The following is a 19,080-nucleotide window of genomic DNA, read 5'->3' as shown; positions in this document are numbered from 1 at the left end:
GTTTCCTCCAAACATGACGCCTGGCATTCACACCAAAGAGTTCAATCTTTGCCTCATCAGACCAGAGAATTTTGTTTCTCATGGTCTGAGAGTCCTTCAGGTGCCTTTTGGCAAACTCCAGGTGGGCTGCCATGTGCCTTTTACTAAGGAGTGGCTTCCATCTGGCCATTCTACCATACAGGCCTGATTGGTGGATTGCTGCAGAGATGGTTGTCCTTCTGGAAGGTTCTCCTGTCTCCACAGAGGACCTCTGGAGCTCTGACAGAGTGACCATTGGGTTCTTGGTCACCTCCCTGACTAAGGCCCTTCTCCCCCGAGCGCTCTGTTTAGATGGCCGGCCAGCTCTAGGAAGAGTCCTGTTGGTTTTGAACTTCTTCCACTTACGGACGATGGAGGCCACTGTGCTCATTGGGACCTTCAAAGTAGCAGACATTTTTCTGTAGCCTTCCCCAGATTTATGCCTCGAGTCAATCCTGTCTAGGAGGTCTACAGACAATTCCTTTGACTTCATGCTTGGTTTGTGCTCTGACATGAACTGTCAACTGTGGGACCTTATATAGACAGGTGTGTGCCTTTCCAAATCATGTCCAATCAACTGAATTTACCACAGGTGGACTCCAATTAAGCTGCAGAAACATCTCAAGGATGATCAGGGGAGACAAGATGCACCTGAGCTCAATTTTGAGCTACGATGCAAAAGTTGTGAATACTTATGTACATGTGCTTTCTCAATTTTTTTATTTTTAATAAATTTGCAAACTTTTTTCACGTTGTCATTATGGAATGTTGTGTGTAGAATTCTGAGGGAAAAAAATGAATTTAATCCATTTTGGAATAAGGCTGTAATATAACAAAATGTGAAAAAAGTGATGTGCTGTGAATACTTTCCGGATGCACTGTATGTATATATATATTTTTTTTTAAACATTTCTGAATAATTTTTTTTTGTTAAAATCTAGTTAATACCTGGATGCGCCTTGTACTTATACATAAGAAAAACAATAAATGATCAACTATTACTGGATTTACACACAGTATTTATAATGGAAGTTTACACTGATCACAAGTGTATACCTTCCATCTGTTAAGCCTCTCCATTTTTCTGGTTCACATTCTATATATTATTTTCCCTGTGGGAGATTTCATTTGGGCATCCTTTGATGAGGTAGCTGGCAGTGATACAATTCAGAGAAAGCAACTGTATCCAAATTAGCTGACCTATGACATATTGACCTCTCACCTCATTCAAATAACATAAAATAAAATAACAATAACCAGGAAAGCCAGAAATTACAGTTTTCTAATCACATTGTATTTGAGTTGAAATAATACATGTTCAAAACCTTCAGTTTGCTTTTTAATTTTCTGAAAAAAATGAGAGGTAGTCCTTAACTGATTTTTGTAAAGATCACATAGCCACTTACAAGCGACTTTGTGTTTTTCCCAGAATTCACAAGAATGCAATGAGATGGGATGGTGAGATATCTCAAGTGATATCAACTAAAACTCTTAAAAGTATGTGAGTGCTGCATTGCATTCTTCTAATTTTTTTTGGCGGTGGGCATTAATAGAAATAATTTCAAGATGCTCCAGAAATTTCAAGAAAGGCACTACCACAAATAAAACATGACAAACATATAAACATGCCACATTTTGTGCATGATTGGGCCTTTATCTAGTTTTAAATGCAAACTACTATAGTACATGGCATGTACTAAAACCAACTGGATGTAAAAAAAGTTGTTCTACAAATACAGGAAAACACATTTATCTTTTTTAATATCAGATCATAAATCAATTAGCGCCTTGTACATGAAAAATTAATTATTTTAACAAGGCAAGGCCCCCATTACATCATGTTTTTATTATTTCAAATAGCTTTGAAAATGTATGTCTTTTTCTTTTATGTTCAGGGTGGCCAGATGATGTAATGCTAAGCGCTACAGTTTCACAGTCCTAGGAGACTGGGTTCAAATCCCAGGGGGTTACTCTTCCAGTGTATTCTTCGGGTTTTCTCTGTAAGAATTCTGTTTCACTCCCTACATCTTACTGTATTAGGTTGATTGGCTACTCTAGATTGTGAGTTAATGCAGGTGTGTAAGTGGAGTGTGTATTATGGTAGTCTAGAGACCCAAATAGGCTTGATTTCTGCTATATGGTTGGTAATGGCAGAATAGGCTTCAGCTCCAAAACTGGATAAGTAGAAAATATTAAGGATAGGTCTTATATTCAGGCAGCCTCAAGTATAGAATGTCTGAAACTGTTTTGTGCAGAAGCAGAATGAACGTCTTTATGTATAAATAAATGACAAAAGTACTGTATTTTTACTCAAAGTCTGCTTAACCAAAACATTTTAAATATTTTAAATGGCTAATTGATTTGAAACACTTGGCAAACTATTTGCCAATACAGATAAATGATGACATATTTTGGTAAATAGTTCATTTTTTAATTATATATAGTGCAACATAGTATACCATATCCTAACAAAAAATGACAAAATGAATATCTAATTAAACAAGAGATACAAATGACATTAACAACAAGTGCAAATGTGGTCATTGCCATATTTAAGGGTTAAATGTCCCATCATCCTTAAGGTCACGTATACAAAACTAGGGGAGGCCCAGCTGCTCATTATGTTTGCTACCATGCCTACAACAAGGGTCTTTAAGTGACGGCTGACTTCTGAGGCATGTTAGGCAAAAGCCTTGAGAAACAACTGCTGAATGTGAAGATGTTTCATGAGGAACTGTGGTTAAGGTGATTCTGGCAAGGAGATCAGTCATAATCAGGCAGAGAAAGTGTATACTCCTTGAATATCATATCTGTGTGTTGAATTGACAAGTTAGTAAAATAAGATGTCTAACTCTCAATCATTTGAATGTGTAGGATTGATAAACATGAATGTATGGCCCAAATAGTAAAACCTGGTCCATGAATAAGGTGGGTGTTGTGAGACTAATTCACCCACCTGTATCAAGTGGCTTCGAAAAGGTCTCAAGCCAGGTGTTTGAGGAGACCAATGGCTAAGTGGGTGTTGCAGTGAGGAAGTAAAATCTATGTGCCTCAAATGTTCTCTTTTATGTGGTCGGTTTTAATTATTTATTTCTTATTGGTATTTTAAGAAATTTTGTATATATGGATATATTTTTAAGGGTCTCAAGGTATTTTAACTAATTTTAAGTTTAGTTTTGTAGATAAAATAGAGCTTGTTGTATTCCTCTTTACTCTTTACACAATATTGTTAGATTGATTTTGCCATGCATTACTGATGCACTGATTGCTTACAGATTTTTTTTGGTTTTGTTTTATTATCATTTCACTAGTTCTGGGGAGGTTTGTGGGGTTTTATTGCATATTACGAAGTTCAATTTTATTCACGTTTTAATGGAAGCCTTGACAAATCATATTATATGTATTTATCTGTTGTTTGTAATAAATTTTACTTATATGACTCCATAAAGGCATGAGCATTTATTATATTAAATGCCTGACTTGTGCTACAAATGCAAATGTTTATCTATGATGAACCAATATGGTTATTCAAGAATAGCCTGTCAGGAGCTTCACAGAGATGGATATTGCTTTTTGGGTTGTTATGCGTAAACTCCTTGCAGTGCCTATAATTCCTAAAAATATCTACAGACTCAAATACAGTACCTATTTTCCACAATACATAGTTTTCTTGGTAATGCTGTAGACTGTGGTGCATTTTCCTGACATCAGATTAGTGTAACAATTTCCGCAGAAAGCAAGGCAAATACCAATCAAATATAAAGAAAATCTGAGTGACCATATTCATATGATGGTGAACCATTTATACCCTAATCACAAGGAAATCTTTCAAAATGACAATACGCCTACACAATGGTCTCAAGTATCCCAACTGTGCACTGATTGGAACTTCTGCAACGGCCCTGGAGTCAGTGTTTTCCATAACAATAATCAAAACACCAAATAATGCAATGTTTCATTAAAAGATGGAATCACACTCCTTCCATACTCCTTCAGAAACCTCTCAAATCTACGCCATGGTGTGATAAAGATGATCTGGTGGCTCTGAGTGGCCCATCACACTATTAACATGTTTAAAATAGGTACCTGCTACATTTTATCAGATGCCTGCAGGTTTTGATTTGGAGTCAGAGGGTCTTCTTAACATGTAACAGTAAACAATTATTATTATTTATTATTAATATTTTTGTTAATATTACTTTATAGCACAGGGTGGCATGGTGGCGCAGTGGTAGTGCTACTGCCTCCCAGTAAGGAGAGCTGGGTTTGTTTCCCGGGTCCTCCCTGCGTGGAGTTTGCATGTTCTCCCCATGTGTGCATGGGTTTCCTCCCACTGTCCAAAGACATGAAGGTTAGGTGTATTGGAAATCCTTAAATTGTCCTTGGTGTGTGTGTGTGCCCTGCAGTGGGCTGGCGCCCTGCCCGGGATTTGTTCCTGTCTTGTGCCCTGTGCTGGCTGGGATTGGCTTCAGCAGACCCCCGTGACCCTGTATTAGAATATAGTGGGATGGAAAATGACTGACTGACTGACTTTATAGGACAATGAAAAGCATTTGATGCTACTTTCATTGAGACAGGAACATACAACAACAATAAAGCAAAGGAAACTATCACAAGGACAAAAGTAGGGCAGTGACAGTTATTAATTAATAAAAAACATGCAACCATTCCAAATCAAAAATTAAGAAAAATACATGATACTTATTTGACATGCAACTTGACTTAGACAAAACAAGTAAGAGAGTAAAACTGAAAGACTATCTCACAATGAATGGTAGTGCTGGTGCTTACATAATGGAGTCTCGGCCACAGGTCAAGCAAATGATTATATTGGAATTAAGAGTTTAATGGCCTGGATGTTGAAAACTTGTGAGAATCTGGCAGTCACATTTTGCCCCCACTACAAATAAAAATAGATCAGATGGCATAGGTTCTCCAAGTTGAATTTGGAAGGCAGAATACTAGTGCAAGTATGGTCTCACCTTTAGTCTTTCACATGGGTACAACTTAAGTAAATTTACCTGTATTCAGTTTGAATAATACAACATGCTACAGAAACACTAAATGTCATTAGCAATTACAGATGAGAAACCATGTTATGCTTCATTCAGCCATCATTATTTTAATTCAATACCATTTGCTAAGTAAATATTAGGCAGTTGTGTAGTGCTTCAGTAAGCTTATTATTAAGAAGAACCCGGAGAGTAAAGTAGTAGCATAGCACAGTTGTTTTTAAGAACATAGGGACTGCATTTTGCTTTAACTTTGTCACAGAGTATATGTTTAACTTTCTGCGGCATTGGGTTAAAAGGGAGCTCAGAAAAGTCATTTTATTTCCACTCAGCCCACTCTGAAAAATATTAAAAAATAATTTTTTTCTATGTCTTGTCAATAATGTGCTGCTTTGTTACATTTTCCTGTATTCACTAGCAAAACACAGAAAACTTTGGAAAGAGCATCAGTAGGCTTTGCACCCTAGGAACCAAGTTACCCGAACTATTCTATAACATTACAGTAATTATTTACCGCTCTGATGCTTATCTTTCTGATCATAAAATAGGTTATTACAATAGCAATTGACAAGAGGAATTCATAATTAATTGCAGAATTACAGTATTTGCCATAATTCTTGAGATACTATTAAAAATTAATTTGAGGGTTCCTCTAGAGTGCCTCTTTCTCTTGCATGATTTAGCTCAAAAACTAATCAGCACATTGTCATCTTGTAACAGGCTTAAGTTTCGAGTTTGGTATGTTTCCATTCAGCTGTTCTACCTTTAGACTGTCTTCATGAAACTGTGACACGCAGACTCACATACACACACACACAGACACACACCCATCATTGAGATATCAATGTTTTCGTTATCCGGGACCCTAAAATGACGAGATCCATTGAAAACTGGAGATCGAAATTTTTGACCAATCTAAAACTTTCGCTCCTCCTCCATAGACAATAGGTTATGATGGGGGAGGATGGAGAGCAAAAATAAAGCATATTTGTAATAATTCAAAATGAATAAATATGATGTTTTTGAAATCTTTAGTGCAAGGGCACTTCACTGTTTATTTTGTTTACAAAACAACAAAGCCCAATTCTGACCTAGGACTAAAATATACACCAGCAATATTTGTATCTATGGAAATATCAATTGTTTTTGACAATCTTGATAAAAACTATGTATTTATAACTATCTATTTTTTCTTATAAATCTTGTAAATCAAGCAGAACATTTTTATTCATTCAGTAATTTTTCATTTCATTTATTCCAATATGGTCTCTGTCTAGTGCAAGACAACAACCAATGGTTTAATAAATTATGACACTTTTCAAATGTTTTAAAATAGCTTTAATACAAATACAAAGTACAGTGGAACCTTGGTTCATGGCCATAATTCGTTCCAAAACTCTGGTTGTAACCCGATTTGGTCATGAACTAAAGTAATTTCCCCCATAGGATTGTATGTAAATACAATTAATCCGTTCCAGACTTTACGAACTGTATGTAAATATATATTTTTTAAAGATTTTTAAGCACAAATATAGTTAATTACACCATAGAATGCACAACATAATAGTAAACTAAATGTAAAAACATTGAATAACACTGAGAAAACCTTGAACAACAGAGAAAACTAACACTGCAAGAGTTTGCGCTATAGCGCTACGAACCGAATGAGTTTTAAGTACAGGGAAAAAAATGAACATTTGAAAAATCTGTAATTTAATAAACCACCAAGAAAAGTAACATTGCAACAATACACGCTACGAACCGATCGCTGTAAACAGAAGTGAAGTGGAGGTTAAAATCCAATAGAAAAAAGTCTTCATTAAATACAATGAGGTTAAAACAATGCTCGGGTCTGTCTCTTTAAAAACAAGCCTGGTCCATTCTTTAACTGCCTTCTCGGCCTTATGCATCCAGCTGTCTCTCTCTGTTACGTGCGCGTCTGTGTGTGTGTGTGCGTGTGTGTCTCTCTCGTGTGTGTGTGTGTGTCTCTCTCTCTTGCGTGTCTGTGTGTGTCTCTCGCGCGTCTCTGTGTGTCTCTCTCGTGCGCATGTCTGTGTGTGTCTCTCTCTCGCACGCGTCTGTCTGTGTGTGTCTCTCTCTCGCACGCATCTGTCTGTGTGTGTCTCTCTCCCTCTTGTGCGCGTGTATGTGTGTGTCTCTCTCGCTCACTGAACAGGGAATGCACAGGGAGAGACTGAACACATGTGGAAATCATTGGCGCGCACAAACCGAAAGGGAAACTGGCTTGTTCGTATACCGAGTGTGTGGCCGTGAACAGATGCAAAAGTTTGGCGAACTTTTTGGTTGTAAACCAGTTTGTATGTATTCCAAGACGTTCGTGAACCGAGGTTCCACTGTATTCAGCTATTAATTTATTTTCAGAGCCTGTTATTCCATTAGAGAGTCATCCAAAGCCAGTATTAGGCGACTGACAGGAGCCATTCCTGGATAAAAATCCAGTCCACTATAATGCACAATTTGTTCACAAAACACATTGACTTACATCAAACTAATTTAGAGTCGTCCATTAACCTAACATGCATGATCTGAGAGGAAAGCAGAATACCTGGGAAAAAACCCAAGCAGACACCAGGATAAAATTGCAACTCCATAGGTATATTGACCTCAGGTCCCAGAAACCAGGAGGAAGGAGAACTAACTACTGTTGCCCCATGCTGCTCCCATGCCTGGAATTATTCTCAGCCTTTTACTGCTATTATTTCAATTTACCTGTACAAATAAAAAAAATAAAATTGTCACAAAAAAAACTCGCAAAAATAAAAGAAGTACTGTAAATAATAAACTCTAATAAATGAACTACTTGCAAAGACACCAAAATGTATTTGAACTTAAAGATAATAGATGACAGCAAATATACACTTGGTGAAAATCCGCATAAAGGCTCATCTTGCCTGGGTGGTACATATATATTAAATAGCTAGATAGTTTAGAGGACATGTCACTCCTCTGTAGCTCTAGCACTTCACTCAGAGAAAAACACTAGTACTGAGTTTTTTTAAAGGAATACTAACTTAGCTCAACGAGATGACAATGCTTATGACTATGAAGGAATAACAAGGAACATACACACCCCTTGAACCACTACACACATAGTTCATGTTTCAATTGGCAAACGAATTAGAATTTCTGTATCATTTATGAAGAATCTCAACAAAACTTTGCTTTAAACATCAAGTCACATCACTTCACTAATTTAAAATGATTACTCTATATTTTGAAGTATTCAACTGTTTTTCTTGGCTTAGTGCAGTTTAAATAAAAACTTATAATAAACACAAACATTAGAACTTAGTACAAAGTTAATTTCTATTGAAAATGTAGATATCAATGTCAATTTTTCAAGAGCTTAAAGTAGAAGAAGCTTTACCTACAATATCAGGCAATGGTAACATGATGTCTATAGATGTTGACACTAGTGGGTTCAACTGACCACTTCTACTTTATTTGAACTTTTCTACTTCACTATTTCTTTCTAAAGTTAAATAGGCAGACTATAGTGTGATATCAGCTATTTTAATAAGGTGTGTGTTATTCTTGAGAAATAAATTGTGAGCAAACATAAACAATGTTACAATGATCTCAAATAGGCATCCTTAAAAAATTGCTGGTTGTTCTAAAAAAGAGAGTATCTTCATTTGTAATGAGGAGGAAGTCATCATTAAGCAAAACTTTGGTATCAGAGAAAACTAAAATAGCTTGAATACAATTATATTTTTGTTTGGTACTGTGGAAGACCTTGACACCTAAGAGACCTGAAGACAGAAAACAGAACTGAGGATAAGGAACCAAGAGGAATGTAAAACTCAAAATAAAATGTAAACAGGATGGTGGCTAAGAAACAGCAAAGAAACATAAAGAAAAATGTAAATGCAGCAAGGCAGTGCAGTAAACCTAAGAAGCAGAGCCTAAATAATCAGATGATTAGTAGGAACTTATCTCAAATGGGTCACAGGTCCACTGCAGAATTTACATACACATACACATGCACATATGCACACATACCCACACACATGCACACACATAGTGTATTTAGTCATACCAGGCTAGTTCAGGCATTTCATTTAAATCAAGAGCATCTCTCCAGGCTACTAGAGAACACTATGATTTAAACAAATTAAGACTGGGGAAAGTCAAGAGTCAAATTGGGGTCTAAGTGTTGTAAAATGGCTGCACTAGCCACTAGGCCACTGCGCCATTTAAATTCAGAAATACTGTCAGCTCAAAAATATAAAAAATTTTTAATCTAACAGAAATTATTTCTATGCCAATCTAGGAAGTCAAATAACAATTAAGGAGAATTTCAGCTCTACAGTGTATGCTTAGTATGTTTTTAATAATCAAAGGTTTGGTCTTGTTCAAGGTGCAGCAGAAACTATCTGTCGGTGTCAGCAGAGGTCCATTGTCAGAACCAGAAATCACAGGGAAAAGAGAACATAAAAAATTTGGCAAATGAGAGATGACCATTCAATTTGTTAAATTAGCTACGGTGTCCCAAAATCTTGTCTAGATATATTTTAGACGTCATCCAGATTTTCATTATAATTTACATAACTCAGTAATTTATTCCAGATTTCTACAGCCCTTTGTAAGCTCCCTGGCCTTGAACACATTGTTTGTGATTCACTGGGTAACCATACAATTCCTTTGGACCAGCTTTACTGGTGCCTATGAATTCTTCTAAGACATACATTTGATACCCACTTCTAAACAGAATAGGTTTAATTTCTTCAGCCTGTTCCTGTCAGAGAAGGACAGACCCTTTAGTCCTGGGCACTATTCTGCTCAACTTCTAGAGCTGCTATGTCTTTTTTGTAGAATGATGAGCAGAAGTATATATGGTATCATTAGCAAATTATTTGACCATAATATCCCTTAATTTACTCTCAAAATGTTTTTACAGTATAATCTAATATTTTATTTGCATTTTCATTGAATATCAGCAATGAGAATACTGCCAAAATATGACACTGTCCAAAAACTGTTCTTAGATTTGTGCAGTTGCCTGTGGATTGAATAGTTTACTCCTGCGGAAAACGCTTCAGCTACAGTAAAAAAAAAAAAACATCTGAGCATCTAGGTCTAAATAGACACTAAACAAGGACACTATTTTCAAAAATGTTACAAAATGTGATAACTGTTTCAGGACACCTGCAAGTGCTTTATCTATCTGGCCAGACATTGTGGAGCTCATTGTAGCCTTCTGCAATAAAGTTTCTCCCACTCTTGCTACCTCTCTCTCTGTCTGTGTCTCTAGTAGTGTGTGGCGCCACTGCTGTTTAGACTCATAATGGAATGGAAACTCAGAGCGAATGGTAAACCATGGCATCCCCATTAAAAGATCCAAATTCACACTACTTTGTTGGTGTCTATACACATTTCAGTTTTATTTTGCTTTCTTCTGTTTCTATGTCACAGTACCTCACTTTACCTTACTGTACACTGTATTACCAATTATTTACATTATTATTGTAGGAAGTTTTAAGAACATATTCTATTTGTACACGTGTGTGCATTTGTAGGTGTGTACTGTATTATCTGATAATTTTATGCTTTACTGTAACTGCTGTGAAGGATGGCTGTGGCTGTTTCCCGGCCATGAGGCTGATATACGGGAAGGACTGGGGGAGCAGATGTGCACAGGACACTGTCTCCCCTGAAGCACTAGATGGCAGCCCCCCTTGGGTGCAGCGGCACCTTGGAATCCTGCAGGGCTCCATGGGAGTTGCAGTTTGGTTCCACCCTGTTGGGTTCTGTGGGGGCAACCAGGGGGAGCTGCAGAGACCTACTTTCGGTTTCCATCACACCTGCGAGTACTTCCATGTAACGCTGATGAGCCACCTGAAGTGCTCCCAGGTGCAGCATAAAGGGAGCTGCCTCACTTCACTCAATGAGCCAGAGTCGGGAAGAAGGGGACGAAGCTTGAGGGAGGAGTGTAGGTGGAATTTAGAGAGAAAGAAGAGGCAAGGAGTAGAATGGGAGTGTGTACTGATGTCTTAGTGTTGTGTACTGTTTGTACTGGGCTAAAGTGGGGCGCAAAGGAAAGTGATTCACCACGTAAATAATAAAAGACTGTGCTGCATTGTGTGTGTGACTGTTGTGTAAGGTGTTTGGGGCGCTGTGTGCCCCCAGGTGTAACATATTTTGAACCATATAATGGAAAGGGCATTGAGTAAGAATAATTTGAACTGAATTGTGATTAACAGAGCTATAGTATACTGACTAGTGCCACTGTTGACCTGCTTTCAAATCCCTGTCACTTTGCCTGTTTGCCTCTAGATTGGGTTCATTTTTCGCATGTTTTCAGTATTCATATTTTCTCCCATTTCCCATTGAAGTGCATGGTAGGTGGAATGGTGATGACAATTTGCCTCTGTGTCGGTATGTACATGTGTTACTGAGGATGGACTGGCTTTCCTAAAATGGAACACTCGGGTTCATAAAACTGGTGCATTACTAAATAGAAATTGTTGTCTTACAATAACAGCTTGATTTGACACATATTGAGAAGTGTAGTCAATTTATAGTTTGAATGAAGTGATATCAATAATGAAAAACACCTTCAAGCAAAGCCTATCCTTAACACTAGGCCTGCAACTGCTGGGAAGCAATAGCAATAATATTCATTACTAGCAAAATACCTGCGCTTCGCAGCGGAGAAGTAGTGTGTTAAAGAAGTTATGAAAATGAAAAGCAAACATTTTAAAAATAACGTAAGATGATTGTTAATGTAATTGTTTTGTCATTGATATTGAGTGTTGTTGTCATATCTATCTATTTATATATATATATATATATTTATATCTGTATATATATATTTATATATATCTGTATATATATATATATATATATATATATCTGTATATATCTGTATATATATATATATATATATATATATATATATAGCAAAATACCTGCGATTGGCAGCGGAGAAGTAAAAAGAAAAGGAAACATTTTAATAATAACGTAACATGATTGACAATGTAATTGTTTTGTCATTGTCATGAGTGTTGCTGGCATACATATATATATAAATATATATATATATATACATCTATACACATATATATACACAGTTATATATATATACATATACACACATACATATATATACATACTGTATATACACATATACATATCTACATATATACTGTATATACACATTTATATATACAAATCTACATATATATACAGTGGTGTGAAAAACTATTTGCCCCCTTCCTGATTTCTTATTCTTTTGCATGTTTGTCACACAAAATGTTTCTGATCATCAAACACATTTAACCATTAGTCAAATATAACACAAGTAAACACAAAATGCAGTTTTTAAATGATGGTTTTTATTATTTAGGGAGAAAAAAATCCAAACCTACATGGCCCTGTGTTAAAAAGTAATTGCCCCCTGAACCTAATTACTGATTGTACCAACCTTAGCAGCAATAACTGCAATCAAGCGTTTGCGATAACTTGCAATGAGTCTTTTACAGCGCTCTGGAGGAATTTTGGCCCACTCATCTTTGCAGAATTGTTGTAATTCAGCTTTATTTGAGGGTTTTCTAGCATGAACCGCCTTTTTAAGGTCATGCCATAGCATCTCAATTGGATTCAGGTCAGGACTTTGACTAGGCCACTCCAAAGTCTTCATTTTGTTTTTCTTCAGCCATTCAGAGGTGGATTTGCTGGTGTGTTTTGGGTCATTGTCCTGTTGCAGCACCCAAGATCGCTTCAGCTTGAGTTGACAAACAGATGGCCGGACATTCTCCTTCAGGATTTTTTGGTAGACAGTAGAATTCATGGTTCCATCTATCACAGCAAGCCTTCCAGGTCCTGAAGCAGCAAAACGACCCCAGACCATCACACTACCACCACCATATTTTACTGTTAGCATGATGTTCTTTTTCTGAAATGCTGTGTTCCTTTTACGCCAGATGTAACGGGATATTTGCCTTCCAAAAAGTTCAACTTTTGTCTCATCAGTCCACAAGGTATTTTCCCAAAAGTCTTGGCAATCATTGAGATGTTTCTTAGCAAAATTGAGACGAGCCCTAATGTTCTTTTTGCTTAACAGTGGTTTGCGTCTTGGAAATCTGCCATGCAGGCCGTTTTTGCCCAGTCTCTTTCTTATGGTGGAGTCGTGAACACTGACCTAAATTGAGGCAAGTGAGGCCTGCAGTTCTTCAGACGTTGTCCTGGGGTCTTTTGTGACCTCTCGGATGAGTCGTCTCTGCGCTCTTGGGGTAATTTTGGTCGGCCGGCCACTCCTGGGAAGGTTCACCACTGTTCCATGTTTTTGCCATTTGTGGATAATGGCTCTCACTGTGGTTCGCTGGAGTCCCAAAGCTTTAGAAATGGCTTTATAACCTTTACCAGACTGATAGATCTCAATTACTTCTGTTCTCATTTGTTCCTGAATTTCTTTGGATCTTGGCATGATGTCTAGCTTTTGAGGTGCTTTTGGTCTACTTCTCTGTGTCAGGCAGCTCCTATTTAAGTGATTTCTTGATTGAAACAGGTGTGTCAGTAATCAGGCCTGGGGTGGCTACGGAAATTGAACTCAGGTGTGTGACACCACAGTTAAGTTATTTTTTAACAAGGGGGCATTTACTTTTTCACACAGGGCCATGTAGGTTTGGATTTTGTTTCTCCCTAAATAATAAAAACCATCATTTAAAAACTGCATTTTGTGTTTACTTGTGTTATATTTGACTAATGGTTAAATGTGTTTTGATGATCAGAAACATTTTGTGTGACAAACATGCAAAAGAATAAGAAATCAGGAAGGGGGCAAATAGTTTTTCACACCACTGTATCCACATATATATATATATTAGGGGTGGGACTCGATTAAAAAAATTAATCCAATTAATTAGAGGCTGTGTAAGAATTAATCTTGATTAATCGTATGTAATCGCACACGTAAATTTGCCCCAAATCGCAAATGTTTTTTTTTTTTAATTTAAAAGTGTTTTAGTGGGCGACAGAATCAAATAATAGACATGCACATGAATATTGTAAACTGAAGCTGTTTTAATTTCTGAAAAAAAAAAGCCTTTAAACTGCATTTGAATTCAAAACAGAAACAAAAATATCATCCCTGGTTAAAATTGGGCAGACTTAAAAATAAAGTGGTAGTTTAAGTACTTTAAGTAGATTTTCAGAATAGTATTGTCTTTAAATAATAATAACCAAAATTTCAACATAAAGTGCAGTTTTCTTCTTAAAAAAATAAGTCAGAAACATAAAAGGTAATTTGACCAACTTAATCTTTAAACTCTGAGTAACCTTAGCCAAAATTATTTTGTACATTAGGCTAAAACAGTGTGATCATTGAACATTTTGTAATTAGATGTAATTAGAATTACTAACGGTCACGGAAGTCCAATGATCCCCAGTAAGAGCCACAAAGTCTGCTTTCTGTAATGCATCTAATTTTGCTTGCTTTTCATTGTGCACAAAACCATGCTTTTATCAAGGCTTCACTTGGGAAGTCGAAATGATCAGTCGTAGGAACGCGCTTTATTCCGACTCTAACATTTTTGTAGCTGTGATGTGTGCATCAGTGTAATGGATGTACCAGGAAATCATGCATTGACAAAAGTTCCCGTTTGCTTGGAATTGAAAGTGTGATTAAATGCGTTATTTTTAACGCGTATGGAGTACATGCATCGAAGCTTCTCAGCTGTGCTTGTGCTAATAAAGGGAAACATTTTAAAAATAACGTAACATGATTCTGCGTTAACCTAATATTTTTCATACGTCCCAAACCAAGGAGATGCAAGGTAAAATGAATCAGTAGCGCGTACATACTCAGTGCATCCCTCTCGAATCGAACCTCGAATGTCGGCATTAGAGGCTTAAGACTCTACAATTAGCCACAGCATGTGGCTTGTCTATGCGAGTATGTACTGTAGATAGGGTATATATATACATTTAAATATATACCCGCGTATCGCAGTGGAGAAGTAGAAGTTATGAAAAAGAAAAGGGAACATTTTAAAAATAACGTAACATGATTGTCAATATACAGTAATTGTTTTGTGAGTGTTATTGAATGTTGCTGTCATCAAGGATTTGATTATCATTATTTCTTTCAATCAGGTCGTATTTGTAGGATGTGTTGTGTTCAAGTTACATTCCGTGTTTGTCAATCGTTGTAAAGATGACAGGTTTCATTCATCGATTCGTTTCTTACTGCATCAATAAACAGCTCGTCTTCTTCTTTATCTGAGACCTGACACACTGCATGCACGGGTTTTTTTACACTGTCTTCCTTTAGCGGGACATTGACTTTTTCTACCGTGTGCTTTGTTTCCACAGTAGCTGCATTTATGAATATGCTTATCAGGCGCTTCATATTTTTGCTGCCTTTTCAATTGTGTAATTCGGTTTTGTTCAGCTCTTTGGAACTGTTGCTTTTATCTGTGCACTGCGTCAGTTCACGTGAGCCACTCGGTGTACTTGCATCGAAGGTTCCCAGCTGTGCTGGTGCCATCTCGTGCTATGTCCATAGCTTTATTTAATGTTACCTTAGTCCTGGCACTTAAAACTTTCTCTCGCAGTTTCGCTGAGTTTGTGTCAAACACCACCCTGACCATCTCATCTTCCTCTCCATAAGCACAGTCCTTCACCCGTGAATATTTACCCGTGGCAGTTTGCTATTGGATTGCCGCTGACGGACGGCCTTCTATGGGCAGGCACTAAATTACAAACGCCAGCGTAGCCTGTCTATGAACTTAATTTAAAGTGTAGGTTTACATCGTGCTTTGTTTCCGAAGTAGCAGAACTCGCTTCTTATTGTTTCGCTGCCTTCTCAATTATATAATGCATGTTTTCTTGAGCGCTTTTTTGAGGTCTTCCTGGTTTTCTATGTACTGCGTGATTACGTGGGAGGCGTGATGATGTCACACGAAACTCCGCCCCCACGGCGTTGAAGCTCATCTCCATTACAGTAAATGGAGAAAAACTGCTTCCAGTTATGACCATTACGCGTAGAATTTCGATATAAAACCTGCCCAACTTTTGTAAGGAAGCTGTAAGGAATCAACCTGCCAAATTTCAGCCTTCCACCCACACGGGAAGTTGGAGAATTAGTGATGAGTCAGTGAGTGAGTGAGTGAGTGAGTGAGTGAGTGAGTCAGTGAGTGAGTGAGTGAGTGAGTGAGGGCTTTGCCTTTTATTAGTATAGATACAAAGCAAATCATAATTATCCATCCATTACGAGAAACCACTGGACTGTGTTCCAGATACTCTCGGAGACATAACAGCAATATAATGCCTTATAATTAAATCAAAAGCCATGAAAGTATTATTTAGTACAGCAATCAGCTTTTTCATATCACAAAACTGACATTTTCATATAAAAATTCAATCCATTTCCTATGTTTTCTCTTTGTCAGGATTACAATGTTTAAAAAAATCTACATCAAGTCAAATCAACACACATTAGGTGCAAACAAAGACAACATGTGTCTCAGAAGTGATGCCTTCTATTTTTTCAAAGAGATTTTTTGATTGATATCTTGGACCTATTTTACATTAGCACAATAAAAATGTGCCAGCAATGTCTGGCAAATAAAAATGAGCTAAATTCAGGATCTTCCCAGAATCAGAAGGAAAAAGAGTGTATTCCATCAAAATGAGGTGCAAGGTTTGAGCCAGCCCTGGGTGAAGCACATCCGCATAGGCACTGCCAATTCAGAGTCACCCATTAACCTGAGTAGGAGTAAAAACAGATCATTTAGTGAAAAACTCCGCTGAGACAGTGCCCAGTCATGGGATTTGAACTTTCCTTTGACTGTGCAGCAGTAGCTTTATCAAAGGTGCTATCATGATGATTCCTTAGAATGTCTTGGGTAACAAAGCACTACAATGTATTATCAGTTTTACTTAAAAATACATTTGTAATTTATAAGTATACGTGCAATATTATGATCCAAATCTGACTTTCCATCCACTGGGAAGTACCAAAATCACCCCTCTCTTTTAGATGCCAGCATCAGAATGTTTAATATATTCAATGACAGATTCTTAATAATGTCCAGCTTACATGTAAGGGTTAACCGAAAAAGGGAAAAAAAATCCTCACAGTTTTGCCTCATGGCAAATGGAGCCACGCTCCAAAGGCACAGCTGCTGTGCCTGGCACAGACAAGGGCACATGTGTAGAATGCAGTGTTCTCGTTGCAGACGACTACCCTGATCTGATGCAGGCTGGTCGTGATCACGCGGGGTACTGCAGGAGTTGTCTCTAGCGGAACACATTTCTCCAGCTGCTGGGACGTTGTTGCTCCCTTTCGTTTTAGTTTATCTGTATACTGAGCATGCTTTTCTCCCCTATACACATTTTTTATGGGTTGTTAACCCAAAATTGTATTATGGTTGACTCTTTCTGTCCCATAGCCCGTAACATCTTAAAATACAGCAGGAAAAATTAGAGCAAAAACAAATGGGATTTAATCGGTTTCAACTAATCAGAGTAATAAAGCTAATTAAAAACTGAAGCAACTATGGAAACATTGGAAATTTAATTTAAACAGTGAAACGAACTATGCCAATACTAAAAAAAAACCTCATGCATATTCTGAAGGCTGAATGCTACAGTCCAGATTTTGGGCAGCCATCTGAATGTTTCCGCTTTTACTTGGATTTCACCTCACACTCTCTTCTGCACTTTATTACTATTGTCCATCTGTTTGATTCCTTTGTGACTGACTGTAAATGCAATGTTTTCCCAATTGCAACACAGGAAGGTTTCATATTTTTTAACGAAAAGAGTAGAAACTGCAAAAACATTAAATGATTAAATTTTTGATATCTAACCTGGTAAGTTTATAACCGAGTTTATGAACAAAAACCATTTATTACATAACTTTTAAAACCAGAAATGAGTTCATGAAATTCAACGTTTTATCAGTAATTTGTAAGATTTCCTATTCTGGGCTTATTTTGCTCTTTTCCACGACTAAATAAGCTTTTCTTACATTTCTAACAAATGCGTCTTTACAAATATTTTGCAAATGGTTATCAAAGGTCTACTTCACTTCATTTTCCATAGGTTCATTTATTTAAATGTAGAGTAATGGACAGCAGATATGTTATCCAGTGTTGGCAATGGTCGATTAGCTCAGACACAATGAAGTAAAATACCTTGTGAAAATGTATATTAGGCATGTTATTCTAAAAAAAGTTTTATTTACTGATAGAACACTTGTGTTTATACCAACAACATTTAATTGTAAATTTGTATTTGATTGTCCAGTATTTTGTGCATGTAATCGTATATAGGCAGTCCCCGGGTTACGTACGAGATAGGGACTGTAGGTTTGTACTTAAGTTGAATTTGTATGTAAGGCGGAACAGGTACATTTTTTAAATAAATGCTATTGTTGACCGACTGTAACCAAGTGCTCTGCCAATGAATGATGGAGTTTCACCCCCTCTGACATTTTTATTATTTCTACTTTATTTTCAATGGTGATGGTTTTTCTCTTCTTTACTGTATCACCAGCACTTGCATCAGATTTGTGTTTCAGAGACATTCTTGAAGGGTGAAGACAAAAGGTTAAGATGAGCTCTTCTGCACAGCACTATACATGCTATCACAGCAGGAAGGAACCTGTCAACACGTCTGATGTACTGACAAGAGACAACTTCCTGCTATGTGTGTAACAGTACAAGCAGGCTTACTATTGAGAATGACTGAGGGTGGCGAGGGGGGGTTCATCACTCGCCCACCACACAGTCACTTCCACTACAGTATGCTGCCTGCAGCGTCCACCCAACAAAAACGAACACGGTGCGGCCAAAGGCGGGTAGTGAATCGCCCAACCCCAATTCAACAGGCAGCCATCTGAGGCACATTACAATGCTACCCCCCCACCCTGTTCACCCTCAATGGCCTCCGTTCAGCCACAACTGGGTCACCGCTTGCAGCATTATCAGCCGTGTGTGCTGGGCGGGCAGTGAAACGTCCCCCCTTGGCTCCATCCAGCCTGAGCCCAGTCAGGAGCTGTAGCTGCGGTGGCATAGTGGGC

General features: G+C 37.4%; 1 protein-coding gene across 9 annotated transcripts in view; it reads right to left on the bottom strand.

The window, feature by feature from the left end:
* The window catches only part of cxxc5a (CXXC finger protein 5a), a 316,967-nt gene that overhangs the window by 201,447 nt on the left and 96,440 nt on the right, over positions 1-19,080 (bottom strand). The window contains exon 3 of one of the 9 annotated variants that reach the window (XM_039773825.1): positions 7,737-7,760. The exons of the other annotated variants lie outside the window; for them this stretch is intronic. Within the exon in view, the coding sequence (XP_039629759.1) occupies positions 7,752-7,760 (9 nt within the window). The 3' untranslated portion in view covers positions 7,737-7,751. Of the gene's footprint in view, positions 1-7,736; positions 7,761-19,080 lie in introns of those variants that run through there. 9 annotated transcript variants of the gene reach the window in all.

Source organism: Polypterus senegalus, chromosome 13, assembly GCF_016835505.1.
Source record: "Polypterus senegalus isolate Bchr_013 chromosome 13, ASM1683550v1, whole genome shotgun sequence".
Lineage (NCBI taxonomy): Eukaryota > Metazoa > Chordata > Cladistia > Polypteriformes > Polypteridae > Polypterus > Polypterus senegalus.
The sequence above is the reverse complement of the archived record's forward strand: the minus strand, read 5'-3'. Positions and strand labels throughout refer to the sequence as shown.